At 33.0% G+C, this 18,143-nt stretch overlaps 1 protein-coding gene across 1 annotated transcript in view; it reads left to right on the top strand.

Annotated features, from left to right (window-relative positions):
* Nucleotides 1–18,143, top strand: part of LOC130897803 (prion-like-(Q/N-rich) domain-bearing protein 25) — a 30,900-nt gene that overhangs the window by 11,930 nt on the left and 827 nt on the right. The window contains exons 4-5 of the mRNA XM_057806715.1: nt 13,389–13,661; nt 15,667–15,798. Of these exons, the coding sequence (XP_057662698.1) occupies nt 13,389–13,661; nt 15,667–15,798 (405 nt within the window). The remainder of the gene's footprint in view (nt 1–13,388; nt 13,662–15,666; nt 15,799–18,143) is intronic.

Genomic DNA, 18,143 nt, shown 5'->3' with positions numbered 1-18,143 from the left:
GGACTATTATTAGACTTGATTTTTTCTTTCTGCTGTTTTCCTCCAGATTTTTCTTCTTTGTGTTTCTTATTCTATAGCATTGAAAACCTATTCTCTTTGTCATTCTTCTTTCTATTACTGTCAATGAGTTGATTGTTGTATGGATATTTTATTATTTTAGCAGTAGTTGCTCTTCTTTCTCTATAAGAAATATTTCTTTTTTATCTCGCACTGGGCTGATTTCATGGGGTGACACTAGATTTAGAGTACTGCGAGCAAGCCTGGAAGTTGAGGGGTATGGATAAAATTTTGTGTCTTGTCTTGATGTGAAAGAAGTTTTAGTTTAAAAAAAACTATTAGACGAAATAAATTATCAAGATTTCTTGACTTCGTAAAACATTGAGAAGTACATTGAAGGCTTATTCCTTTATTTAAGACGTTTAGCCCCAACCATAATTTATGAACTTTTCTTTGGGCCCAAAAATTTTTTTTGTATTTTTACACTCCATATGTGGTGTAGATCCAAGGAAAAGTAAAAAAAAAAACTTTGAAATGAAAAGTACGAAAACTTCTCCAAATTCTAGTGAAAAATGTCAAAGTCAAAAGGTGAGAAAAGAGGGTGTAGGGTACAGTGAAAAAAAAATTATTGTAAAAGTGAAAAAAGTGAAAAATTATTGCACTGTTTGTTTTGGAAAACTACATTATTGTAATCAGTTTTTTGCGAAAAACATAAATAATTCAGATTGCAACAACAATTTTTCAATGTTATATTCATATTGTAATATATTTTTTATACCCTGAAAAACAAAATTAACAAAAATAGGTACAGGTAATGTGAAGCCTAGCACAAGTTAAAAAATGTTATCAAATATTATTTAAATTATGTCGAAGAAAACAAAAAAATATGAAAACTAAAACAAAATCAAATGAACCAAGTGTAGGGTAATGTTTCAAGGTCCTAGGACGGTCCAACCTAACTGTAAAATATATTAAATGCGGTCCCTTGGGCCATGAAGGAGGTTTGAAATAAAATATGTGGTGCGGTTCAAAGGACCTGTGGATAGCACCAGGGCTCAACGTGTTAAATTTCCCGAGTTCAATTTCACTCCGCAGTGTTGGAAGGGTGCCAATACTTATGACATGAGTTATGTCCTTAATCGCTTTATATGAAAAATATATGATGCAGAATTTGTTCATTCAAAGACAATTACAAAGAATAGAATGGTAAGTCACGAGACCCTCATATTTTGCAATTAGACGAGATTAAGCAGTCACTCGTGTCATATGATTTAAGAAAACACGCTTGAAGAGATCATTTGTAATTTGTTTCGAATTTGGGGAGAATCACTTGAAAAATCATGTATAACTTAGAATTAATCCTAAATTGAAAATATATCTATTACGTCTTAGAATCTAACAACCGGTGAAGTTTTTCATCTAATACGATTGTGATTGGAAATGATCCCAACGAAATATATTTGATAATTTTTATTATGTTGTTCCTATCAACAATTTTGAGTCCCTTACCTTGATGAATACCTTTGTACATAATTCTATCACTTCCTTCTACAAATTCTACAATTATTGGCTCAAAATGTCCCTAAAACCCAAAGACGAACAAATATGACGTCGACCCATGAATTAGTTCTCTTTGGTTTGTGTATAATAACAATTTTGTAAAACTGATTGTAAATAAGGAAGTAATCGCTGTTTTTTGAATGAAGCAGCATATATAAAAGTTTTATGCACCTTTACTAAACAACTCTTCACATCCCATCTGAATCTCGCTGGGTGTTGAAAGGCAAAAGGCCAAAATTAAGAAGATAGAAGAAGTAGACAATGTGATTTTTTGAAGTTATATTAGTGTTTGAAATGTTTGTTGTGATTTGTGTTCAAATACATACTAGTCATAATTTGAACGTTAAAATAAGTGTTATTACTATTACTGGCTAATATATGAAGTAGTTGAATGAAAATCTGAGGTGCCACACTCGAGTAGTATTTTGTGGGATTTTTTACTTTTCAGCATACGTGTTTATATACTTTTCAGCACATGTGTTCAAATACTTAACACATGTGTTGAAATACTTTTTAGCACATGTCTGACATTGTTCAATTGACTTTCTTATTTAAAGAATACGTTTTTTTGAAGAATGTTTACGTGGTCATAGGAAAAATAGTGTACAAACTTCGTTGGTAAGTGTATTCCACACTCGTTACGTTTCAGCACTCGTGCAAAACAGTAACCATTGTGAAATGTGTCACTTTTCAAACTCGTTATGTAATATATTATTTCAATTAATATTCTACAATCAAAATTTTCACTGCTAGAGCAAGGAAAATCTATGACCTTTAAGAAGATTAAACTAAAATCTCTTGTACAAGATTTGCTTCACTGATAGCATAGGTTGCTAACACACCAAAATTATCATTACTAGAACGTAGAAAATCCGTGACCTTTAATAGGATCACATACAGTATCGAGAAAAAGTGAATATAAATTTCTTACAAAGCACTCAGTATTTGAACAGATTAATAACTTTTACGTTTAGTGAGCTGCAAACAGCAGTTTTTCGAAATGTAGGTGAGGAGTTTGAGCACAGATTTTTTCACTGTTTTCAAAATTTCGAAAATTAGTTTTTTTCCATCAATTTTTATATTTTCTTACATGCTAAATATGGAAAAAATTGAGTCAATTTCTCCAAAAGTACTGAAAAGAAAGATCAACTATTTCTTTTTTTTTGAAAGGCTGTTAAACTACCTTTAAAATGAGGTGACCCACAACCCTTACTTCCATTTGAAATTTTAGTCTGTCCCAGCTAGAGGGTTGATGTTTGAAATTCACTCTTCAAGTTGCCCCCTAAAAAATATGTGAAACGTAGTATTAAAATTTTTTATAGAGGCCGCTATATATTTATGGTGATAAGTTTAAAAATTGTCAATCTGTATGATTTTCTACCCAGAGTGGAACAGAGGAAAGGAAGCAACAAATTGAATCCATGGAAACTGGAATGTAAATTTTCATGACAAAATAATGCAATTGTCTATTTTAAAGTAGATACTATTGAAAAATAGTAAATTTTGTAAATATCTAGAACTTAATTCAAACTAAATCACTCTATAATGCAAAAACTTCATACAATACTCGAAAAGTCATTTACTTATGATAACATGTCCCACAATTCTTAAATTCAAAGACCAGCGTTACCAATTTTCTTTCTATTTTCTTAAAATCCTTCTATTTTTAGTTTCAATATAATATTTATATATAATATATATTCCTTCAACTCTTTCAACGGAAGATCTCAATTATACTATTAGAAGTTCGTAGTTATCTAAATTTTAATCTCGATATAAGAATCTGATGAAGATGTCCCACAGTAAATTAAACATAAATAATATACTAGAGACAGCAGCAGCCACTGTCGGAGAATAGTGACAGAGTTTAGATTAGCGGCTACTAATACTTCTAAATATCATTGAAGATACCGACGATAGGGACGAGCCTCAGTGGCGTGTATCTAGGAATGATTCGGCTATAACTTAACAAATATAAAAGTAAAACTTACTGCTACAATTTTTTTGTTGAAATTAATAATAGAGGTTGCATTTCAACTAAATATGAAAATGTATCTGTGAGAGTTAAAATTTCTTATACAATCTGTCTTTGACGTTAATGCTAACAAACTAATATAATGTGTTCATAAAGTAACGTAATAATTTAGTAAGAAGGTTGAAAGAAAGTTTTTCAAATAATTCAGTTCACCTGCTTAACCCCGCTGGAAATATGCAGTTACTTGAATATATTTTCAAATAGGACACTATATTGTCTCCATTCTTCCAATTCCTTTGTCTTGGAAAACATATAGGTAATTTAGAACAGCAATATTAAAATGTGATTACGCACTAATCTACTAAAATCAAATGCCTTTTTCACTTTCACTAAATTTCAAACCGCAATTCAATTTCCACTTCTTTATCCACAATCTCTTCTGCTTTCTGTTTCTTCCGTTTCCAGTTGCTTGATCTTTTTTCAGGTTATGTGTTATTTCCGTATACCATTCCCTTCTTGTCTTATTTTTGTTAGTTTCCGTTTCCCATATAACCTTAACTGTTTTGTCCCCCGTCATTCTCACTGTGTCCAAATCATCTCATCCGCTATTTGATTTTTTGCATCAGACTCACTACGATTAATTTACATCTAATTGTGTCTTCCGTATTTTATGTTGTGTGTTCACCGGTGCTATTTTTCGTAGTATCTTGATTTCTCACGTTATTTTCTGCTTAATTTTCTTGGTAAGTATCCAGGATTCGCCGCCATAGATCAGTAGTAGTAGCAGTACTGATTCATAGATTCTCATTTCTATTTAGTTACTTTTTTTGTCTAAAAATACTCTGTAGATAATATCTACTTGAACAAGGGACATTTACCGTACAGTTTATAAACCTGGCTTCATCGGTATCAGATGGGAATATCGTATTTATACAATGATGCATTATGGTTTCAAATAATTCTGCTGTCCCGATCATCTGTTGCTAGATATAATTACATTTTGATCTAATTACAATAAACACCTTTCATTAATGATTATGAGAAATAAATTATAACATTCAAACCAAATTAATTATAGAAAAATCTACTATCTATCTATCTATCTATCTATTACTACTACACAAAAATTCGTTAATAATTCAAACGACTGTAGTCTGTATTCTAGTTCAACTATTATGAAATATTGGAACAAGGAATCAACAATGTATAACTTGCTTTTCCCGCAACACTGATAACCATCTCGATATTTTCTAGAATGTGTATCAATTTTATACATTAAAATTAAATACCGTGATTCGAATTATGAAATTATATGACGTGAATTGAGAAATTATTGCTGCATAAAACTGAAAAGAGTCCTTTACTTTCAAATTAGAACTTAAAGGTAAAATAATACAACAAAGAATTAAATTCAAGTAGGTTGGAATTGACATAACCAGTGATGGAGACGTGGAAGACGAGATGAGAGGACAAGTAGCTAGAGCAAAATAAGGTCGTGGGATGCCTTCAGACCGTAGTATGACGAAACAACCGAAACAGCTCTTGGAGACCACAGAGATAAAAATTCTCAGACGAATCTTGGGAAAAACACTACCAGACCGAGAAATAAGTGAAAACAAGAGAAGTGAATGACATTAATGAATAGATATCACAGTGTAAAAACAATGGAACTCAAATATGTCGAATGACAGACGAAAGACTGGTAAAAATAGAAAGGGATAAATCTTCAATAAATCTTCAATAATACGGAGTAGAGGTTAACCACAAAAGAGGCGATTAGACAACTTAGATATAGATATAGATATAGAAGGATGAACATGCGATATCATAGAAAAAAGAAATAGTTATTTTCCTAACAAGTGCGGAAAGTGATACTTTCCCGCACGCGACTGCAGTTGTCCCGAACGACGCGGAGCGGAGTTCGGGCAAGCGGTCAAGTGCGGGAAAGACACATTTTCATTTGGTTTCAACTGGAAGGTAGATGACGTCGATGAGGATGGCATCGGTTGCAGGTCGCATAAAGATGACGGTGACGGCAATGGTTTTAAGTTATTTGTAGAACAGAGAAACTTTTTACCATCGAATAGCGGGACCATAATGTATTAGATTTCAAAACCTTACTTAGGTCTGAAAAATACGACAGAAATACCTCTTCCTTATAAGTTCTCATACTTTAGTCTGGATTTGGCGGGCAACAGCTCGGAATTAGCTTCATTTGCAGCCTTCAAAATGGCTTCGGGAAGTTCTTCGTCGGATGAAACCATTAATATTATTGTATCGGATTCGGTTTAATGTGGTTTAATTTAGAAGAAGATTGTTCTTATTCGGTCACTCCCAAGACGTTTTGAACAAGTTTAACGTTTTAGTAATAATTACATGCTTGGGTTGTCACAACAACTGATATCACACCCGGGTGGTTTGATAGTTGTTTCTCCTTTGAAGAATGTCACTTTCAAAACTAAAATGCGTGCGGGAAAGTGGGTTAAAACGCACAGTCGTAGAAAAAAGAATTTTGCTAGAACTTTATGTAAATGTTTGGTATTGACACTTTTTTCCAAATTATAGACCCGCTTAAATCTTGTACAATTTTTTAAAGCTTTTATCTAAAAATCTCCATCAATAATATAATTTATGGATATGTAAGTTATGATATTCGAAGATACTCATATACAACGATAATTGTTGTGGAAAAATCATGCTTGCCAATGTTGCTTGCTTATAGTGGTGTGCACAGTTACTCCAAATTAGCAGTTTTCCTTGTATATAATATAAATACAGTTTGAAATAGAAATTATTATCAAATTGTTTATTTCAGTGTTAGGTTGTTATATCGATAGTTGTTTTTAAATGTAATAATTCCTTTCTCACACTGACTAATGTAGGACATTTAGTGTAATTTGTTTATGTTTGCCGAACAAATAATCGTTACCATAGAATGGCATTACGTGAAAAGTAGATGCTGGCCGTAATTTTATATATATAACCAGTTCTTTAAAACCATTCTTTGTAGAAGAAAATTTGGAAGTATTCCTTTACAGTGGAAATCAAATTGGAATAAGAACTCCCGTTGTTAATTGTGTTAGAATGACATTTGGATTAAGCAGGATCACTCAAATGTAGTTTTCCAAGACAAATATCCAATTAATTTCCCTAGAACAATTTTTTTTTGGAGATATCTTCAATGAGTACAAGATAACATCTAATAATCGGCGTGAAATTATAATACTGATAACATCTTTTTAAGTATCAAATATACATTTTTCATAATAGACTGGAATATTCACAAATATAAAATGGCAGACAATTTGAACATCTAATTGAAGATGAAGATGAATACATTATTAGTTTCCGTTTATTATTTTTGTTTGTGGTTATGGTCCAACTAATATGAATTATGATACTGAAAATTCCTCACAAATGATCGATGTAAACCTGATTGATGTGACATATTATGGTTGTGATTGTGACAACAAAATCTGATTCAAAAAACAGTAACAAAATATTTCACCCAAAACTGTTAGTTAAGGTTCAGGAATGGGTTTTGGAAAAGATCAGAGACTCGCATATTCCATGATCAGTGAAGTAATAGTATAATCATACCTATTGACGGAAAACTATTAACGGTGATTCTAATCTATTGTTAATAAAATTATATTGTCTTTTATATACTACGTTAGAAAACTGATTGAACGATATCTTCTGGTATTTTCCTGCGTGCATGAGTTAACATCCATTTGAAATTTATTCATTATTTTCGAGTGGGATACTACCCCCGTTGCACGCAATCCCCCCCACATGTTTGTACACGACTACGTCTACCACAATTGAAGCACGATTTAATAAAACATAAGATACTTCAGATTGTCCCAATTTTTCCTTTTAAACGCAAGTATTCAATCACCGCACGTTTGTTATAGATATTATTATGAGATTCAAACTTCCACTGTAGGGAAGTATGTCTCTTCATAATAGGCTACAATGTGAAGTAATGATAAAACGTTGTTATAAAATAGATATAAAAGTAGATGGGAGAGAGAGTCAATAGACATAGAACTCTCTAGAGTAAATAAATTTATACACTTTAGATAGTCAAAAAATAGCTTTAGCATAGAAAATGCGTTTGTAGTAATTTAGAAATAACTATAATACAACCATAATGTTACTTTACTATAAATGAATCAATAGAATGAAATAATAGTTAAAAGTATGTACTGGATAAAACGTTCTCTTCTGAATTAGAGTTTTGTAAGGGAACCGGAAGATATAACAAATTCCAAATGCCAAAATTAGTTTATATTTTATAAATTATTATAAATTTGTGTACCGCTACTGTTAAACATATAAGAGTCCGATATTAATCACCTCACGAATAGTTGGATATTATGTAGATATACATTATATAGTCTATTATACGCCTTGTACGTTTGATTCCCGAAAAGGGTCTATTTGATACAAAAAAAAATATTCTATTTTATCAGATGAAACCTTTTGAATAGGGTTATGAATTTATTTTTTTTCACACTATTTAATAGAATGGTAATCAAATTTACATCTTCAATATTATACTATATGTGGAACTTTTACCGTGGTGATCAAAATTTTTGAAAATTAATTGATTATCTTCATCTTCAGATGCCATCTTCATTCTGTAGTTTGTGAATTTTAAAGGCAATCCATATGTCGCTGCTCGATATAGTTGCTTATTGAAGCAATCACACCAATCCCTGAAATTTTCAAAATACTCACTTTAAATTGTTTGTTGGAAATGCTTTGTTTTTGTTCCTAGTATTCAGTCTTCACTTTCACATTCACATTTTTAATAAACAACAATCAAAACATTTTGATATATTGAAAGCTTCGACAGAAGTCAATAATAAAGCCGACTGATAATTTTTATAAAGAAAGCGCGATTGAATTTTAGGTGTTTGCATTGCATGCTTATAACCGGATATTATATTTTATATAAGAAATCAATTTGTTGAAGAGTAATTTTATTTATCCTTTGACTGCCCAATAATACGGTATCAACAAAAATCTTCTAACAAATTGAAATGAAAATTTAATTTTTATAACTGACGTATCGAAAAAAAAATCAAAACATTCATTTTTATGTTGTTATTATGTTAGTAATATTTCCATCTGTTTTATAATTATTGTTAATACTATATTTACATGTTTATTTCTTTAAGCATTCTCAGATTTCGGCGATACATTCACATTTCAAAACTGTATAAGCACCGAGTATCATTTTTTTTATTGACCAAGTTTCAATACTATATAATATCTCATGAGCGGCTATTTGATCAGACTTGAGTTTCTGTTAACAGTCCATTTCTCATAATTTTAATTGTAGAACACGATAAATTGGTTATTTTTGGTAGAATGTCAAGATATAGATTGGAAGTCACCACGACGAATGCTTCTGCTTAGTTGGAAATAGTAGTAAACAAGTTGTAAATCATATAAAAGTGCATTGTTTTGCCACGATCACCATTTAATGTTTGGTATTCGTAAATAGCACCTTCCAATGTTAGTAAAATACGATAAGTGAGAGTTTTTATAGTGGGATTGTGGCAAAATTAAACACTATAGTGTACTAACTCTAATAATAAACAGGGTGTTTCATAGGGCGCTAGTTACAAGGTTCGTACCAAGTAGTATTGAACATAACTTTGTCAATATTACATTTATTAAGCAAAATTCCTAGTGAACTTGACATCATTTAATTTTACACCAAAAAGGTACTCTTTATAAAACTCGATGGTGTCAACCGTTTCCGGAATATTTTTATTTGAAAATTATGAACCGATGGTGGTAAAAACTATTTATAAAGTTATTAATTATTATTATTTATTAGTAAGAATTATGTGAAATAAAAATTTTTTGTCGCGTAAATGAGACCCCATCGATAAAACGAGTAGGCTTTCGTTTTTGTACCGTTTCACAAAAATCCAGCCTAGTCAGTATAGGATCTTGTTTTTCAAAGTTAAATGAGTATGGGCACTAAGCTATTGGAGGCCTTAGTATGAAACAAACAGCAATTTGATGATTGATGATGTATTGCGGTTCTGGGACTCAAACTGTTATTTGTTTCATACTAAGGCCCCCAATAGCCATAATTATTAAACTTTGGATTTTATTCGGAAATAGCATTTTCTCTGAGTTTATCTTGGAAATCTACCATTCATTGATAGTTATGATGTTGAGTTAATAATAATTATATTCACATTACATTTATAACACGTTGTTATTTGTTAAATTAGATATTGTTAATCAAAATGTACTCAAATTTTGAACACACTTATTAACCTTAGGCGAGTTTTTAGGAAACTGTAGTGCAGCTGTTACGAGTTTGCAGAAAAGTTTCCTCGAAGAAAGTTACCAAGTAAAAATACATTTACAGCAATTGAACGACGTTATCAAGAAACTGGGAATGTGAGACCTAAAACAATAAGTTCTGGTAGGCCAAGAACAACAACAACCATTAATAAAGAAAATATGATTTTAAATTTAGTTGATGAAAATCCAACAGTTTGCGAAAGGAATGTGGCAAGAAAAAAACAAATACGTCTTCTTCATGTACTTGGAGGAAACTTAAAGAGCAACAGCTACATCCTTATCATTACAGACATGTCCAAGAGCTCTTTCCATACGATCTACAGGTTAAAGTGAATTTTTGTCAAACATTAAAAGAAAGGTCAGCCTTCAATCCAAATTTTTTTAAATGTATACGAGGACGAGGCCACTTTTACGCGACATGCTTAACACTCATAATGCACACTACTGGTGTGATGAGAATCCACCTGTCAAAAGGGTCTAACATTACCAAAACTCGTTTAAAGTTAACGTTTGGGAAGCAACTTAATGCACGGTAGATTTAGGAGACTGAATGTACAAAACTCAGATCTGGTCAAATACATTCAGGTAACCAGCCTTTATGGTATCTTAGACTATTAGTATCAGTACATACTTGGCACAAATATTTTCTAAGTATGGATACAGAGTAGCTGAAAAGCCAAAAACTCAAATCCCTATTTTTAATAAATGTATTTGTGCTTTCACCATGCATATTCCTGTTTCAACAGAGCTATAATTGTCTTCATTAATACATAACAATATACTCGTATATTTCGTCATCAGGTCATAAATATAGAAATATTTTATTCTAGAATTAACTCCGTTTTATTTCTGTTCCATGAAAGCTCATATTCTTCGCTTCTTTGATAAATGATTGATGTTTAATAACAGAGCTAACTATCAATAGATAATATCTCATTTTCACGAGTGAATGACACTATCTCTTGCTAATTTTCAATAGATTATTCTGTACATTCTCGGTACATATATTCAATAATCTCTTTTATAGATTAAAACAGGCGTGAATATAATTTTAGAATTCGTCTAAAACATCTAATAAATACATATAAAATATTTAGGCTTACCGGAGTGACATATGAATATCTGAATTATTGAGGATAAAACTTTATACGAGTGCTGCAGCTGCAGCTGCAGCTTTGAGATATGGCAACAGTGATGTGAATATATCAAATCTGAAATTGCAATAATAAAATTTGACATTATTAATGGTGAACGTACTCAGAACGTGTTGTCATATGAGTGCTATTCGAGTTGTTTACAAATACGAGTACTTGAAACATTAATCTTAGTTGAAAAATGGAATTAAATCGTAAATATTTTCGTGTGAAGATTTTCTACGACTTTCGATTTGGATTAAACCAACAACAGTGTATCGATCAACTCGGTGCGAATTTTGGTGGTGAAGCACCATCTAAAGCCTTCGTGTTTCGCTGGTTTTCCGAATTCAACCGTGGTCGCACTTCGTTACAGGATCAATTTCCTAAATATCGTCCAAAATCGGCTGTTGTGCCAGAAAACATCGATGTTGGGTGTAAGCTGATATTGCGCAAGATCCTCATGTAACATGACATTGAGGCATACTCGTACTAGCATACATTCAATATGGCATGAACATTTGGCTTTCAAAAAAGATTTGTCGCATTGGATACCGCGTAATTTGACAATTGCTCAAAAGAAGCCCGTGTCTATTCGTGCAAAGAAAGGCTGAAAAAGTTTAATCGCTGTGCTTCAAAAGGCGTGTATAGCATCATGACAAGCGACAAATCATGGATCTATGCATATGAACCCCAAACTACACACTGTAAGAGTCTTTGAAGACGAGCCAAATTAACTAAAGTGTTAATGGCTTCATTGCGAGCGAAGCCGCAAGTAAAAGCTATAGTATAAAATATAACATTATGTTGAAAACTTTTTTAGTACGTAGTTTAATGATCAACCACTGAATGAAAAATTCTTTTTGAGGTTTCCCACTTGATTCTCGAATATTTTTGTCGAAAATAAACAAGTGAACGAAATCTCATTCAATAGATTTATTGGAAGTTGCTTAAATATTTATTAAAAGATAGCCTCTAGAAAAAGTATATAGGAATAATTTTGTAGACATTACTCTATTTTATTTACTATAAAACATTTCATTCACTACATGTCAAGAATGCCGTTGACAGAAAAGAATAAATAATAAAAAAATTTCTCAAAGGAAGAACTTTTCGATTTTATTTCAGTCACTATATCACCCTTCGAAAAAGAAGTTGGTTACAAGTTCATAATCAAAATTCATTTCTCTACGAAAAAGGGTTTTATCATAAAAATTGTTCTACATTCGAATGCTCTCCTTCAGTATACTCCCCTCTCCTCGCCACACACCTTTCCATACGTTTTTTTCCATTGATCGAAGCAGTGCTGGAAGTCATCTTTGGTGACGGCCATTAGGAGCTCTGCCGTTTTTTACTTTACCGCTTCCATCGACTCAAATCGGGTCCCTTCCAAAGCATCTTCGGAAACAAAGAAAGTCGCACGGTGCCAAATCTGGTGAGTACGGCGAGTGTTCGAGCACTGGAGGGCGCTTACCGGCCAAATACTGCTTCACAGATAGCGCGTTATGGGCAGGTGCGTTGTCCTGGTGCAAAATCGGACCGTTATTTACGAACTCGTTCTCGCAATGTTGCCAAAATTGATAAATAGTAGTCTGGTTGACAGTCTGATTCTCAGACTGTCAACCATTCAGTCATCAGTCATCAAGATACCGTTAATGTCGATTAAAACGATCAACATTGCCTTGAATTTTGATTTGCTCTCTCGGCACTCCCCTCCCATCTAGGGCGCCCTCTAGGTGCGCAGTCTCGTTATTTAATAGCCAGACCTTGTATTCAAATAATGACCCGACCGTCTTGCGTAGTAAAGTATGGTGGTATCTCAAGAGTTGCATTCTTCTTCGGGAATTCGTAACCATGTTTCGAATTAATGGCTGTAGGCTAACACCCTAATAAGTTGATGGAACTCTGAGCTCCGCAAGTAAAATATTTATTAGAAACGTATGAGAATGAAAGCAACAAACTAGAAGATACGTCAATGATCCTAATAAATGACGAAGTTGACGTTCGATTATTCTTTTCAAGCTTTCCAATAGAAATTAATGAGTATTTTCAATAGTGAAATTTATAAACGATTGCTGGTGGCTTCATCTATCAGTAGGTGGTTATGAAGTATCTTTTTAATATTTCTGGGAGAAGTTAACTGTAGATGGAAAGACATTTCTAACATATATGAGGCATGAGCTCACAATAGAAGAGTTATTTGAATATTGAACCAATCCGGGAAGTGAAGAAATAATAGTTATAAAGTATGAAATTTGTACCATTTAATTAACTCGAGAAACATTACATAAATAAATTCTATTGTCTTGCCATACTTTTATTATGTAGTTCAAAAGCAACAGGTACCTACGATAAAGTATCTACTTTTTATTATTTTTTTTCAGGTCTTGGTGAAGCATGCGAATCCGATCCAGAGTGTTCGATTATTCAATTCTCCAAATGTCTTGATTCAGTATGTACATGCGATGCTGGTTACGTCGCATCTAAAAATGAATCTCTCTGTCTAAAAGTAGTTAAGGGAAACAACAGTAGTTGTATAGATAATGCTCAATGTACAGCTACGTTAGGAGAATATTCACACTGCATTGAAGGAGAATGCAGGTGTAAAGAATTATATCACTACAAGGATAGAATTAATAAATGTATAGAAGATCGCCGTAAGTACACATTCTAAGGATATAAAATACATATTGTTGCTGAGAAATTGAATTTAGTCGTGATCAACAAGAAGTTTGAATCTGTTCCGACTACTATGGAAGCTACTATGGAATAATATAGTTCTACTGGACTTGACAATTGCTCTTGTCCTTGTCTTTTGAGATGAGGATGAGCAAGGAGGTTGATGAATAAAGGGAGACTTTTATTAGCGAATAAATAGATTATTTCTAATTGTTTCTAATTAATTGGTCAAAATCTGATAAAAGGTGGTTTGACTCAGATTCAACTGATTATTCTCATCATCAACCGTCCATTTTGAGGCCTTCCTCTACGTCCATAGACCCTTGTCCTACTGAAACACCGGTTTCAGAAGTGTATTGCCGTATCTAAAGCTAATCTCATTACTCTCCACACCTTGTATGTCGTAAAACATTATTCTTGAATAACATTAACATTAAGGTCTTTCGAAGTTGTGAGTGAACAAAGGAGCTGACGGAATTCATCCACCATCATATTTCCTATAAACAGTGATATCTTTGGAAAACTCAAGTCAATTGGAAATAAAGAGTTTGTAAAATTGCTATTTTGTCGAAGGATTTTTCATAATGAGTAAATGTATGTCAGTATTTAAAATAATTTTGGTATTATTCGGCGAGGAGGTATAATCATAGAGGTATTACCTACTCATTATACAAATAATATTCAAACGTCTGTTACTACTACTTTAAGATGTATATCTTCCAATATCATCTCATTCAAACTCTTATCTGCTAAAGAAATCATTTTTTAAACTCGGTTACAGATTATTTCGAAATTTATTTCCGTTGGAACGTCTCGTGTCGTATATCGATAGAAGATAAATGGCTCGGCAAATCGAGATAATTTCGTATATAATTTTATTTTTTGAAAACTACATCGGCCAAATGTCTTACGTTGACACCTATGCGGTGTCGGAAATCGAGTCGGAAAGTTCTGCATAACTCGTCGCAGCATATCAATTGGTATTGCTGCAATCTTGTCACGAATTCGTCGTTTTAGGGGCAGGATGGTCCTGGGCGAATTAGTTCCAAATACTTTCATTTTTAGATAACCCCATAAAAAGAAGTCGCAAACAGTAAGGTCGGGAGACCGAGGGGGGCAAGAGATATCCCCGTTTCGAGAAACGATACGCCTTGGCAACAAAGCATTCACCGCAATCATTGAAATTCTTGTAGTTGCACCGTATTGTTGGAAAAGTGTGTTTTCATTAACTGAAAAGCGGTGAAAATCAGGTCTGAGGAAGCTCTGAATCATCGCAACGTGTCTCTCAGAATTAAAGGTAACTGAATTTTCAGCCTCATCCTCAAAAAAATATGGACCGATGATTCCATTTGCCGATATTGCACACCATATTGTCACTTTCTGAGTATGACGAGGTGTTTCATAAAGCAAGCGAGTGCTCTCATCCGCCCAGTACGTGAAATTTTGTTTGTTTACAAAACCGGAGAGGTGAAAGTGTGCCTCATAACTCAACCACCAGATGATAATTTGGTCATCATTTTCTTCCAACCTGGGAAGCATAACCTCACAAAATCTGAGACGCTGTTGATAATCACTCGGGTGAAGAGATTGAATAACCTGAATTATATCGAAGATTTGATGGAGTATCCTTCTCACCGATCTGTCACTTATTCGAAGGCGTGTGGCGTGACGGACGGTCGATCGGCGTGGACTTTTTAACACTGCTTGTCGAACACGTTCGATATTTTCAGGAGTCCAAATCGTTCTGGCACTACCACCGTCGACATGTTGACACATTGGAATTTAAATGTAATAAACCATGAAAATCTTCAGTTTCGGAGCTTGAGCGCGTCGTTTATACCAAGTAACCCAGATATACCACAGTTCTTATAAACTCACCCAAATTCTCAGTACTCAGAGTAAAAAATTGTGTTTCATTGATTGTCTTAAAATATTTTTAACTTTATGTGTTTTAAGTTCAGCTGATAATTTGGAATTTTTCAGTTCTTGGTGACGTATGCACCGTTCATTCTGATTGCCACGATCCTTATCCAGAAAAACATGATCGCCTAGAGTGTGTTGCTGGAGTTTGTGCATGTAGATCGTTTTTAAGAGAACACGGTGGAATATGTATTGGTAAGATTGTTACATTGATAATAAGTACCGACTACATAGTCTAATATTCTCCGAAAAATATGAATTTCAGTTTATTTTGATTATTCCATAACTCCAAATTGAGCTTAATTTGGTTCTCTATGTTTCTGCGAATCCGTTTCACAAAATCAAAGAATTTCTCTTTCATCTTGATTAATTGGACCCATTTCTACAAGTTTAGGAGTTGATACTTGATAAATAATAATACTAAATCGTTAATCAATACCAGTTACAAGTTTTTGATTTGAAAGAGAAATAACCAACAACATATCGCCATTTAGAATCGATTTATTTCTATTATTTAAGAATTTGAACGGAGCTACTTACTTTTCTATCCACTTCTCACTCACAAATGACTAGGTATAATTAATTCTGTCACTTTAGAACGCTATTTTTTTAGTATTATCTACACTTCTAAGAAAGCAGAAAGTACCCTTGTCAAGAGAATCACTTCCGATTCAATATTCGTCCTGAGATTTTTCAAATAGTTCGTAGTTATCCTCTCTTTGAGATCTGCAATGCTACTCGTGGGTATTACATATAATTGGTTATAAAATATTCCTATAGAAAAATCCATCAACACACAGTCTGGTTAACTAACTGGCCAATCAATATTGCCCCTACGTCGAATCCACTTGTTCAACAAGTATTATGGAGTGTTGGCCTGTTCTGCTGAAACCAGTTACTTTCATTCGAGAGGTTCGGATCTATAAAATGTATCAATTGGACAGTTCTGGAACAATTTTAAATAGATAATGTAAAAATTTTAGGCCCGTGAAACTTCAGTGGCAATTGTATATATATATTTCACGCAAGGATTGCCTGCTGATAAATATTTATAATTTTGTTGGACATGCATTACTACTGGCAACTTGATGGATTTCCTTTGACACTTAATATAATATATACTTTCGCATCATCTTCAACTGCTTTCCTTTTAATTGTGTGAACATGTTCTATAAATTCGATACAAATTTTAGAGACAGTACCTTGTGAAATAAATTGCAATTATCACCATGAACGATTACTATCAATTACCATTTCATTTGAATATTTCATTATTAGTTTGGCAAGTAAATGTCTCATTATTTATCCACTATTCAAATTTAAACTGTCAACACATCAAAAACTGACAGTTAACAATCCATAATCGTGCATGTTTTCGCAAAAGTCACTATGTTCAATTACATAATAATATATTCATATCACTCTATTTAAAATTAGCTGATCTATCGACTGGCAAAACTCACTGAATCCTACATGTACTAATTTTTCAATAGTGGTAGTACTAATAATTGACCTACAGCGCTGCCTAATTTACTCTACTAAATATTTAAACTGTTCTACTGCATAAGTGATATAGTCAGACCAAGTCCCATTCATTTTAGACATTTTCTCTTATATGTCGAGACACTAATTTTGGAAAAATAATTATTTTAAGCCAAAGTAAACAGTTGAATCGATTGAATGACATTGTACATTCATATTCATACTTAAAAACACTGTAGAATTCAAAAGTTGAGCTGACCCAATATTTTTTTTAAGATTTTTATAACATAAAAACACCAACAGTTTCATTTTTTAAGTGATTTCCATCTGAAAATACTGAATACTAGTGTATTTCACATTATGAAGTTGAAGCACTTGCACACAATATGCCGAAACAACAAACCAGATAAGATTCTTTCTGCGTCGCCCTCAATTAATGTAATTTCCAGGTAATGGCTCTGTGAGTTTATATGATAATACATTGTATAAAAAATCAAATCGAAAGTGATTAAAATAAAAAGCATGTTCTTGCTTCATACAGTTGTGTCTGTGTCATGATAACAGAGTTTTCAGAATGAACAAACGATACAACACGAACACGCTTAAAAAAAGAATTTTCACCATAAATTTTCAAAACGGGCTGACGCGTAGTGTTCTAGACGACCGGTATTTGTAACAAGGTACGTAACTATTTCGAAAGCAGATTGGAATTTTGCCAGTAAAACCTCGGATGCAGTCAGGATAATCCGTAGTTTCAGCATTCCATTTTGTGGTCGGATGAAGCAAACATTAAGCTGATTGGTACAGTTATTCGATATAACTGTGTGTACTGGAGAGACCAGAATCCTCAAGAAGAAGAATTAAACATGCCTGGGGTGTATGGATGCGAGATGTCTCGTGGATCCATACTTTTTTGAGGATCACGTATCGAGCCCAAGTTATCTTGAAATGCTCGAAGATTTACGTGGGCAAATGTACAACGATCCAACACTCTCTAATATCTGTCATCTCATGCAGGATGGAGCTTTGCCGCCCTACGCTTTATGTATACGGGAGTA

This window comes from Diorhabda carinulata, chromosome 9 (genome assembly GCF_026250575.1).
Source record: "Diorhabda carinulata isolate Delta chromosome 9, icDioCari1.1, whole genome shotgun sequence".
Taxonomy (NCBI): Eukaryota; Metazoa; Arthropoda; class Insecta; order Coleoptera; family Chrysomelidae; genus Diorhabda; species Diorhabda carinulata.
Note: the sequence above shows the minus strand (reverse complement) of the source record. Positions and strands in the feature narration are given on the sequence as shown.